The following is a 12,230-nucleotide window of genomic DNA, read 5'->3' on the forward strand; positions in this document are numbered from 1 at the left end:
GTTATGATTATTGTAGTTGGGGATACACCTTCTTCAGTAGAAATAAATGCAGGGCGGGCCCATTGGGGACCCACCCAAGATGGCGGTCGCGCTGATACGTCAGCTCCAATAGATTGTTTGCGAGTAGACGTCACAGTTACGCCACTGCAAGCTGCGTGCGTAATGTGTTGGCAGAAAAGCAGTGGAAATGAATTAGAAACGAACAATATAACTCATTAGAAAATGTCTTGTTGTGCTGTTGAGTGTCAGAATAGGAATGCCAAAAAAGGTGACCTTCATTTTTATAGTATACCATCATCGAAGACACCATTTGAATATAAACTTAGGTGTTTATGGTTGCAATAAGCCCTCAACCTGAAGTGATGAAATCATTTAAAAATCTTTTAATAATAGAATAGAAAGTAATTAGAGAAGATGTCTCGTGTTCTGTCGAGGTCTGTTCCCTCTATGCATTTCTTATAGCGTTTTCATCACGTTACGTTTATAATTTATTTAGAAGGATTAAAGATTTGAATACGTTTTTAATATCAATAATATCACCATTTATTAAATATTTCATATTTTTTCCATTTTCTATTACATCTTTTTACCTTATATCTTAGCCTATGTCTTTTTCCTGTTTGTTTTAAAATTATGATGTTTACATACTTAATAAATATAGCACACACACATGATGTAAAGTGTTATTAATATATTAACAGTCCTATACAAATTAATTTATTTGTAAACATAATGGTTTTATAAGAGTTTTAGAGCAATCACGTAGGCTATAAATATGAGGAAGAAATAATAGAAACCATGAAAATAATGAAATATTTAATAAATTATATTATATAGAATACATTATAGTATTGCTCTTATATAGCGATTCATACTGTAAAAATAATTGATTTACCAATAAAGAACAATACATATACATTACATACATCCACACATATCAGTAGCCAAGCCATTTAAACTTTTAATTTATCTAAAAAATAAAAGTAACCTGGTGAAAACGCTATAAGAAACATTACACTAAAGATAAACATAGGGGAAACAGACTTCGACAGAACACCGGATCCATAAAAATCACAGTTTAACGCTAAAACACTTCACACCGCCATAGCTTTTATAGGCTGTCGACCCCAAAAAACGGGCGTTTAAAGACACAAAATTGGAAACAGGCAACTTTTCATAGTACTCCTATTAGTAGAACTGCGTCCACTAGGGGGAAATGTAGTCGACGATCCAGTTTTTTCTCCTTAAAGGCTGGGTTTTACGGCTCGACAGCTTATAAAAACGTATTTCTGGGTTTTTTGGCTTGTTAGCTGTACATCTTGTCACACAGCAGCTTTTAGGCATTATTCTGTTTTTTGTTATATGCCAGAAATGACAAGGAGGCGGCCTCTCGCAATACAAAGTAAATGGAGACGGTTGGATTGTTTCCCCCTGGTGGGCATAGTTTTCAAATTTGCATAACTGCGCTCTGTCTCTATTGCAGAGCTGTCACTCTCTCTGCCACAAGTTGTGCTCCACCCACAAAAAAAACATCATCTCTGTTTGCAAACACGCAAAAGGTTTATAAGCAGCGTCAATCTGTGAGGCGTCTACGTATATAACGTCTATGGTTACAGCAACTAGTCTTCCATGCTGTTGGCTTGGATACAGGATACAATTTAAGATATTTAATATTAACAAGACACGTCACTGGTATTGATATGAATGGGGGAGATTGCAACAGTCAGTTTGGCCACTCTATTCCAGCCTCCCAGTACAAAGAGCCAATCGTCAATCAGAATCCTCTGGGAGAGGGACTTTGTACATGCGCAAAATCAACAGGTCTTGATTGTCTCTTTTAACAAGACCTGGAAGCATTGCAAATATGACAGTGGAGTGACTTGACCTTCTTAACTCTTTCCCTGCCATTGACGAGTTATTTAGTCAATTAAAGGCAGGGTCCATGATCTCTGAAAGCCAATGTTGACATTTGAAATCACCTAAACAAACACACCCCTTACCCCAATAAAATCTGGACCATCTTTTGATAGACCCGCCCCACACATACGCAACCCAGGCAACGATGTCGGTTAGTAGACGCCCCTTACTGCTGATTGGCTACAAGAATGTTTTGTACTCAGCCCAACTCCCTTTTCCAAAGCAATTTTCAGAAATCGTGCACTCCGCCTTTAAGTTGACAAATTGAGTTTTTTGGCAATCCATATTTCCGCTATTATCCTCTAGGTGGCGCTCTTACCCAACTTATAAAACAATGACGCATCCATTGATCCAAAAACAGTAAAAACTCTGTGTATGTTTTGATCATCGTTCTGAATCAGATCTCTAAAAAAAGTTATTTAGAAAAATTGAATTATCTCAGCTGTTTGCTCAAAATTTTTATTTTTTAAGAAATCTACCCATATTTGAGAGATGATAAAAGAGAACATGAAGAAAGGAAGCAATGTTTCTTTATTCGTTTGAAAGCATAGGGTCTGTTCTTTCATTTGATATATTAAATGTTTATATATTTAAAGAAGAACATTTTCTGGAAGGCATTAAACTTTTGTGAAAATCATAAAAAGTACCCTTTGTGCACATACTGCCCCCCACTGCTGACAAACAGGAGTCACTTTAAATCTCTAGCTTTGCTAAAACATGCCAACTTGCATGATTGTCTCATTTCAAAGACCAGAAATGTACTTACTATGTAATGAAATACTATGCCTGGATCTTTAAGGATTATGTAATGTGTGTCGATCATGAGATCACGTCTTTGTCACTTTCTGCATTTCTATTGGTTTAAGTTGTTATTAATACGGTTGTTGTTTTTGTCTTGCAGATTGGCTACTGGAATGAATATGAGAAATTTGTTTATATAGTGGAGCAGCAGGTTACCAACGAATCCTCCTCTGTGGATAACAGAACCATTGTGGTCACTACTATTATGGTACACTATCTAAAGTTGCTTTGAAATATGCCGAACTATGATCCTTCTGCCCTCTCAGGCTTAGTGTCACATTCGCATTGCATCCTGGGTGGGCAGAACGTTTTTGTCGTTTGAGTTGCTTTGCACTCACTCACTACATGTTGAAACAGTCGATCACAGAAGAGTGTTTGAACTGTATCCGTGTGAGTGCCAAAGCATTTTCACTTCCATTCCGGTGGCCTGTTGTAGCAGTGACATCACAATACTGGCTTTGGTAAGAAATAGGTTAGACTTTCCCTCTCTCTACTTCTGTTCTTACACGTCACCAAACGTAAGTATTAAACTGCCTCAGATGATGCAAAGATACACGTGCGACTTAACGGCTATAAAATATCGAGCTTCAGAAAAGGAAGTAAGCATCTGAGCTTCATTTAGTGTCCTCTGCATTACCTGTTTTTAATTTCCAGCTGGCCAAAATGAGAGAGAGCCGCAATGGTGCAGACACTTCTCATTTAGCTCTCTAAACAATGACTAAATTGTCCTGCTAATAGCAGCAGGGAGTCAGTGAAGTGATAAATGTGAGAGGAAGTGGACCAAAGAAGCGCTGGTGCCCATGACGCTTTCACTAATAGAGATAATAGATAATGTTAGGAAAGCTGAAGATGCAAATAGCAATTAAATCGGTGGCTTTTTTATACTGGTCTGCGATTTAATTGGCTGATTTGACAAAAGCATAAATAAAACAACTGATTAATTCATAACATGTTAATGGTAATTTTATGATAGTGTTTATGTTGACTTGCTATAGTAATGAAACTCCGTTATGTCTTAGCGACTGTAATTGGAAAATAGATATCTAGTAAATAGATGGTAGTCTGGCACACCATGGATATATAAATTCAAATTTATAAAAGAGATTGACTGTCTGCGTGAATTTATGAATTAATTAAATGTAAACTCAAATCTTTTCAAGGACATATTTGACTTATCAAAGTTAAATGTAAAGCACATTGAAATAATATGTCTGCTGGAGATATTACCTTAACAAACATAAATGTTTATGCAGCCAATGTTTAAAGCTATGAACAATAACTATAAAGTTTGAATCATTCAAAATTTAAGAGAATAGCGAGCTGACACCACATCAGAGGAATGTCGTTGGGATCACTTTAAGAGCTGATGAATCATAAAACATTGATAGCCAATCAAAATCCTTTTGAATTTAAATGGCTCACACATTTAAAATGTAAAACTGCAGCAAGCTTAGAATGATTCTAGATGATTGCATATTGCATTAAGGCTGGATAGTGTAAATAATCATAAAAAAAAGGATCACTGGAAGGTCCTGAAAACCAAATGTTAAGCATATTGGAGAAAATAAAATGTAGAAACCGCTTACAAAATTAGTTAGAGTTAATAGTTAGAGAAGTCCTATTTAAATGTACCATAAGGTTCGCCATATGTTACATTTAAAGGAGATGACAGCCAATGTCTGACTCTGCCTACGATGACCTCATAGGTAGATTCAGAAAGTGTTAGTAGCAGATAAGGTTAATCGGTTAATGGAGTGTAAGAATAATTTGTTCTGCAAATATTTAGGAGATGTGCTTGTATATATAAATCTTACATATAAACAGATCCAATTTAAATGTTAAATAATCATAATGATATATATATATATTATAGAACATTTTGAGAAAGAGGTGAAAGAAACAGACTGCAGGGGATATTAAAATAGAGTTCGATCTGGTGCTTTTCAGACTAATGCTGTTTTTATAGAACTGACAATATTACAGCAGAATATTAGAAGGGATGTTTTATAATTTTGCTAACATTTGATGAGAAGAGAGCTTAATATAAAGTTCAAACAGGTGTAAGAAAACTTCTGCTCCTCTTTTTAGCACTTCTCCTGCATGCACTGTACATAAACATGTGTGTGACAAAACCACCCCCCATCTGTGTTTGCTTTAGAGCAGCGGTTCTCAAACTGGGGTCCGGGACCCCCAGGGGGGCCACGAGATGGTGCCAGGGGGCCCCAGTTTTATGACATTTTATAAAATACATTAATTTATCACGAATTCTGTGTAATTAAACCAAAAAATAAGCCTACTAACCAACAACACTATAATTTATTATGTTTTGCTTAATTAAAATGTTACATTTTAGAACAGTTTTTTCATACATTTTCTTTGGGGGGGCCGTGAAGAAATGCACCGTACAAAAGGGGGGCCGCACGCTGAAAAAGTTTGAGAACCACTGCTTTAGAGTAGCAAATTTATCATAATGGTAATACCTGCAACTAGCTCACTAAACTTATCAAATTTTCTTTAAGAGTCCAGAATTTAAATCTATAACCGGGTTTAAATTCAGATTAAAGCCACAATATGTAAGATTTTTATAATAAAATATTCAAAAACCACTTGCAATTATGTACTTAAATTATCCCAAAAGTTCCCAAGGATTTGTAAATTCAGAGAAATTCCTGTTTTAAATACAGTCTCGTCCCTTGTCTCCCTTTGAATTGTTGCTCTTTTAGTGACTTAATACCCGCACTATCCTCAGTTTCCTGTTGTAGAAACCTAAGGCAATACGAATGGACAAATGCGGAAGTGGCGGTAATACAGCAGGGGTCTTCAACTACTCTTCTTCGAGGGCCAGATTTTAAAATTGTAAATATGTTGCTGGCCAAACTTTTACCCCTATTTTTACCTTTTATATATTTTTTACTTTTATCTATTATCTATTATTATTATTATTATTATTATTATATGTTATAACTTATGTTGCTTTTGTTACTTTTTGTTATAGGTCATATATTAAAAACATGCATTTTGAAAAAAGATGCACACATCTTGTATCCAGTATTTGCCTTTTAATTACTGAAAACTCACATTTTCTTTATTAATATTTTAATAACAATTGCAGTTTAACATTGCAAGAGCCAAATGTTAATAGTTCAACTATGAACCTTGCACAAAATAAGTGCAAGTGTAAATAATCGGCACAATTTTGTATTGCGTTTCAAAATTTAGCCTTCATAAATTGTTACATTTAAAGCGTAACTAAACCCCTGGTCAGAGCCTGACTCCACCCACTGGCAATATTTGAAAAATGCAAGAAAAGCGGGCAGATCCTAACGAAGATAGAGGGGACGAACTAAAGTGTGGTGAGATCGTAACAAGGCCGTGGTGAGCTTGAATCTGCTTGCGTCACGAGGCATCTTTTGGACCCAACATCCAATAGGAAAATTCAACTGCAGTAGCCACCCTTTAACCTGAAGAGGGCAGCACTCAGACGTTTTTACACCATATATTGTAGTATTGAAACACTTTATATCCAAATGTCAAAAAACGTATAACTAATAAAGCATCATTCTTACAGATCATTAACTAAAAAAAGTTGGTTTAGTTACTTTTTAAGGATTTACAACTTACAGCCAGTCTTCTCCTAATGACTAACATCGTTTTCTTCCTTAATATTTTAAAGATATATCGGCTAAACCGTCTTTCCATTGGACATTACAGTCGGAGTTCGCCCCCTAGTGGCAGTGAAATTTCAGTTTAATCGTAAATTTGTCTCAATATAGGAAAGAAGTTCATTCCAGTGCAAGAGCATTCAATCTATGAATATATACTTAATAATTTACTTATCCGTAATCAATCGTTTTTAAATTATTCAAGTGTTACTGGTAAAGTTAAACAACTTGGCCCTCATTTGTCATGTACAGTGGAAAGGCGGCTTTAAAGTAACCACACTGATTTTAAATTATACAAAGATGATTGTCGGGCCGGATAAACATGATTGGAGGGCCCCATTTGGCCTGGGGGCCACCAGTTAACTAACCCTGTTATACAGCATCTAACACGCAGCTGTTGTGCCTTATAGCTATTACAATACGATTGCATAAAATAATGTGATCAAACATATCATAATAAAACATTCATTCATTACCTCATCCGTGAACATGATTACTATGATTAGTGAATTCTAGTCTCTGGATGGTGAAAACGACATCTCCCATTATTTCAGTCTCCTTCATAATGACTTTAAGCTTCGTCTTTGTTATTGTGAAATGGCGAGTGTTGAAAATCTACATATTGTGGCTTTAAGCTTCTGTTGATGGCCCAGCTTGTAGCTGTTGTCGACTTGGTAGTTAGTCACATTGCTCTCATGAGACTTATTATGCATGTTTATGTGAAACTGGTGTGTGTGTGTGTGTGGGTTGGTATATGTGGTTTACGGGGAATTAATTACATGAATATACATGAATAGTGTATAGTGACATGTTTACTATGCTATAAACATGGTTTACGGGGACAGATGAAGTGTCCTCATAAACTGAACAGCTAAATGGTACTTTTTAATAGATTAAAGACCACCAATAGGTTTTTGTGACAATTGGGGTTAGGGACTGGGGTATGTTAGGGGAATAGAATATACAGTTTGTACAGTAGAAAATGCATTGCGTCTATGGAATTGTCCCCATAAACCACATATGCCAACATGTGTGTGTCTGTGTGTAAGAGAGAAAGACAGTAGTTGCAAATAGAAAGATCTTTTTGAAAACATTTTGTTTGTCTATATGTGTGTGAGTCTGAAAGCCAGCTGAACCTCATCTGATTTGGTTAACAGGAAGCTCCATATGTAATGTACAAGAGGAATCATATGCAGTTGGAAGGGAATGATCGGTATGAGGGCTACTGTGTAGACTTGGCCTCAGAAATCGCCAAGCACGTGGGCATCAAGTACAAACTGTCTATTGTGGCCGATGGAAAGTACGGAGCGCGTGACCCCGAGACCAAGACCTGGAATGGCATGGTGGGGGAGTTGGTATATGGGGTGAGTTATTATGGGAGTGGGAGGTTGGGAAACTACAGGGGTAACAATGTGAGGCCAGCACCACTTTGAAGACCTCATGAAATCACTGATCTCACTGTCAAAATAAAAGTTATATTTTGACACAATGGGATTTTAAAATGAATGAATTTTCAGTCTCATTGTGTCGCTGACCTCACCCAAGTCTTTGGTCGTGGTCAGTGTTTTGAAATTATAATGCTCCATTTCAATATCTTATGTCTTTGTACTGCATGTATCAGCTCAACCCATTTGGTATTTGGTTGCTGATGAAGTTTTACAAATTGTTTATTGTTACAATTTGAGAAGTGTGTATGTGTGCTTTAGTTTTGTTTCTGTGTACAGTACCATATAACATCATTAATATATCAGATGCATATCAGTGAAATGTGTTTATCTGCATTCTCTTTTTTTAATGAAATGATCTTATAAAGCATACTGGCATGCATAAAATAAATTAACTGATGTTAATTAATTTGAAAAAGTTTTTTATTTTGTTGCAAAGCCATTCCATCTAATAACATTTTCATATTGCTTGTCTTTTAACCATTTGCTACTAAGATTTATTTCCATGTTGTTTCCAGAGAGCAGATATAGCCGTGGCTCCCCTCACTATAACCCTAGTACGGGAGGAAGTGATAGATTTCTCCAAGCCATTCATGAGTCTGGGCATTTCCATCATGATCAAAAAGCCACAGAAATCTAAACCTGGAGTCTTCTCATTCCTGGACCCGCTGGCCTATGAGATCTGGATGTGTATCGTGTTCGCATACATTGGTGTCAGCGTGGTCCTTTTCCTGGTGAGTCGTTTTAGTCCATACGAATGGCACCTAGATGAAAACGAAGAAGTGAAGGATCCGCAGACGCCGCCCGACCCGCCCAACGACTTCGGCATCTTTAACAGTCTCTGGTTCTCACTTGGAGCTTTCATGCAGCAAGGATGCGATATCTCACCAAGGTTGGTGCATTATTTAGCCCGTCCTCAAGCCTCCATCCTCATCTTTATCTCTCCCCTCATCTTTGCATTTTATGGTGCTTTTGTCTTTCATGGTGCATATATGTTATTCTATTTGGGGTGTGTCACTTTATATCATCACATCACTTTCTTCATCATTCACTCACGATCAAGAGTTACTGTCTTTATCCCTTCTTTCTTTCGTGCTTTAAGTGATACAGGGCAACAACTAAAATAATTTATATTCACCATGTGTTGACTGTAAAATGTACAGATTGTCTCTCTTTCTAACTCTCTCTCTCTCTCTGTTTCTTGGAGGGCTACCGTGTTCTTGCTGCATGTCTCTATTTTACCGTCAGCAGTTTGGTGTTTATAAACTGTTTCAGTGGAGGAGTGTCAGCCCTCTTCACTCATTCATTCAACAAGATGATCTTTCATCATTCATTAATTCATCCATACATTCATTTTTCACTTATACATCCGCTGCCTTCGTTCTTGTTGTGGTCTTCGTGACCCTCTCATCTTTATCCTTCTGCTGTCTCTCATGAGACACATTTTTCCGGCTGTTCTTCGAAGTCTTGCGTCTTTTTGTAGGCCATTATTGCTTTTGAGACATCTGTGGTAATTGTTAACCTTCCACCTAACTGATCTATTTGAGGGGATTTGTTCGCTCTCCTGCTCTCTCTCTCTCTCTCAGGTCTTTGTCTGGGCGTATAGTTGGAGGTGTTTGGTGGTTCTTTACTCTAATCATCATTTCATCCTACACTGCAAATCTGGCCGCTTTCCTGACTGTGGAAAGAATGGTGTCGCCTATAGAGAGTGCAGAAGACCTCGCCAAGCAGACCGAAATCGCCTATGGAACCCTGGACTCCGGCTCCACCAAAGAGTTCTTCAGGGTGAGGCAGCGGCAAATATTTGGTTTGGTTTCGTTTAATATACAGTACATTGTTGTTTTAGCAATAATGGAAGTCCTGATTATTGATAGTAGGAAAAAAAAATCTAAATGGTAAGGTATTTTTCAAAGTGACTGTTTGCACTCTCATTTTGCAAATGATGAAATCTGATTTGTTTATTCAGTGTAGTTAATAATAATTGTATATTCATCATTGGTTGCTGTAGTAACCCTTATGGAAATTAACCATGATTTTACTTGTAGTTCAGAGGTGTAAAGAACTCTAAAGTATTTTTTACCTTAAATCTTTCCCCGCCACTGACGATTTATCTCGTCAATTAAGAGAAAACGCTTCCCGGCAAATAACGAGTTTTTACGGCAAACCATCTTTCCGCTATTATCCATTAGGTGGCGCTCTTTCCAAACGTATAAAACACTAAAACATCCACTTATCCAGAAACAGTAAAAACTCTGGATGTTTTGATCATCATTCTGATTTTTACAAAAATGCAATTATCTCAGCTTTCTGTTCAAAATTTGTTATTTGTTAAAAAAACCTACCCATATTTGAGAGGTGATAAAAAGAGAACAAATGAAGATGGGATGAAACTTTATTTTTGAAAGCAGAGGGTCTGTTCTTTCATTTGTAAACATATAATATATTTTTATATATTTAAAGGCACACCATGGAACTTTTTGGCCACTAGGGGGTGCTAGACATGTATTTTTCACGCCTAGCGCCCCTTGAGGCCACAAGCTCCGCAGCACTGTCGCAAAGGAAAGGAACTGGCCAACCTTAAAACTAAACTAAAAACTAAACATTTAAAACGCTAAACGATCAACATTTTGAGACAACAGGGAGAAACGCAGTCATGTTACAACTTTCTGATGAGAAACTCGCCGTGGCAGAAGCCATTTCTCAATCTGAAGGTTGCAGCCTCCGGATGTCGTATTTCTAAGCTGCATACGTCATCAATACTGTCTTATTTCAGAATATTAACAATTATAAAGTTGACCATTATACTTAGTTAATCGTAAATTGTTGCAGTATGCTTATGACTTGCGAATGTAATGCTCAGTTTACCTTAATAAACAAGGCTTGATGACGTATGCAGCCTGCATATTTGACCTCCGGAGGCTGCAGCCTTCCAATTGAGAAACGACCAGAAGTATTTCCTTGCCTTTTTCCAAACAAATATTGTTGCATCGTCTCTCTCTCCCTCACCACCAGGATTTTCCGCAATGGCGCTTGTTTTTCCTCTCTTTTGTGTGAAAATTGTCGCTCCAAATCCAATAAACTGATGTGTTTAGGCAAAGAGTTTAGGTCTGCCGCTTTGTAATACGTCACGCGAGTGACAGCGGAACGCAGCAAATGAGGAAGAGAGAAGAGAGAAACGCTCGGATCTGATTGGTGAATGAATAGGGTTTGGTTTTACACTGTGAGCAAGTTTGACTGCTTTAGCATCCTGGATTGTAATGTAAATACCATAGACACAGTAAAAGAAAGGTAAATACGCGAACACCGCATGTGAATACAGGGAACTATATGCAAGATAATCGCCGTCATTTATAAAGAAGATCACATTTATGTATGAATTAAGATTGTAAGTTTATATAAAAAATTGCCTTAAAGCGGTAGTTCAGCGAAAAATTACATGGTGTCACTTTTAAAAAAAAAACATGATTTAAAGGAGACATTTCACAAGACTTTTTTAAGGTGTAAAATAAGTCTTTTGTGTCCCGAGAGTACATTTGTGAAGTTTTAGCTCAAAATACCCCATAGATAATTTATTATAACGTTTTAAAATTGCAACTTTGTAGGTGCAGGGCTCCAGACACCAAAATTTTAGAGTGTGCCACTGAATTTCACATTCAGTCGCACATGTGTGACCAGTAAATTTGACCTTTTTTTGTGATGTGTCACTGAATTTGAAACAGCACATTGTACTTTCTGCATCTATCATCAAAGTATTTATTAGTAATGCAGAGGAAATTTGTAGAAATGTCATTATTTGATTAGCATGTTGATTTACGGTGTGTGCCCCTAAAAAAGTTAGTCTGGAGCCCTGAGGTGCAAGCAAAAATTTGCAGTTTTTGGGTGTGTCCTTTAAAATGCAAAATGATCTGATGAAATCCAGACACTGATCACAATGATGGTGGTTTGTTGAAATTAAAATTATTTTTTTTCTCACTTTATTTCTCTCTGCACTAAATGGCAGTGCTGTGGTTGGATAGTGCAGATTATTATTGTAATAAGATCCCCTTCTGACATCGCAAAGGGAGCCAAATTTCAATAACCTAATTTTTCACATGCTTGCAAAGAATTGTTTACCAAAAACTAAGTTACTGGGTTGATCTTTTTCACATTATCTAGATTGATAGAAGCACCGGGGACCCAGTTAAAGCACTTAAACATGGAAAAGTCAGATTTTGGTATGTCCCATTATACACCCTTAAGCCATCCAAGATATGTATTTTAAGATAAATGTTTTTATTTATATATTTACACAATTTAAGTTATTTTAGAAAAAAATAACAGTAGAAAACAGGGTCCACGACTTTCAAGCCCAATAAAGTGCATCCATCCTTAAGAGAAGTAATCCACAAGGTTCCAGTGTGTTAAT

At 36.7% G+C, this 12,230-nt stretch overlaps 1 protein-coding gene across 8 annotated transcripts in view; it reads left to right on the top strand.

The window, feature by feature from the left end:
- The window catches only part of gria3a (glutamate receptor, ionotropic, AMPA 3a), a 56,181-nt gene that overhangs the window by 23,761 nt on the left and 20,190 nt on the right, over nt 1–12,230 (top strand). For all 8 annotated transcript variants that reach the window (XR_008642976.2, XM_055198928.2, XM_055198932.2 and 5 more), the window contains 4 exons: nt 2,819–2,926; nt 7,538–7,744; nt 8,344–8,717; nt 9,412–9,610. Coding sequence is in view for 7 of the 8 variants with exons in the window: in XM_055198928.2 (XP_055054903.2) it covers nt 2,819–2,926; nt 7,538–7,744; nt 8,344–8,717; nt 9,412–9,610 (888 nt within the window). In the remaining variant the exon portion in view is untranslated. The remainder of the gene's footprint in view (nt 1–2,818; nt 2,927–7,537; nt 7,745–8,343; nt 8,718–9,411; nt 9,611–12,230) is intronic.

This window comes from Misgurnus anguillicaudatus, chromosome 22, assembly GCF_027580225.2.
Source record: "Misgurnus anguillicaudatus chromosome 22, ASM2758022v2, whole genome shotgun sequence".
NCBI lineage: Eukaryota > Metazoa > Chordata > Actinopteri > Cypriniformes > Cobitidae > Misgurnus > Misgurnus anguillicaudatus.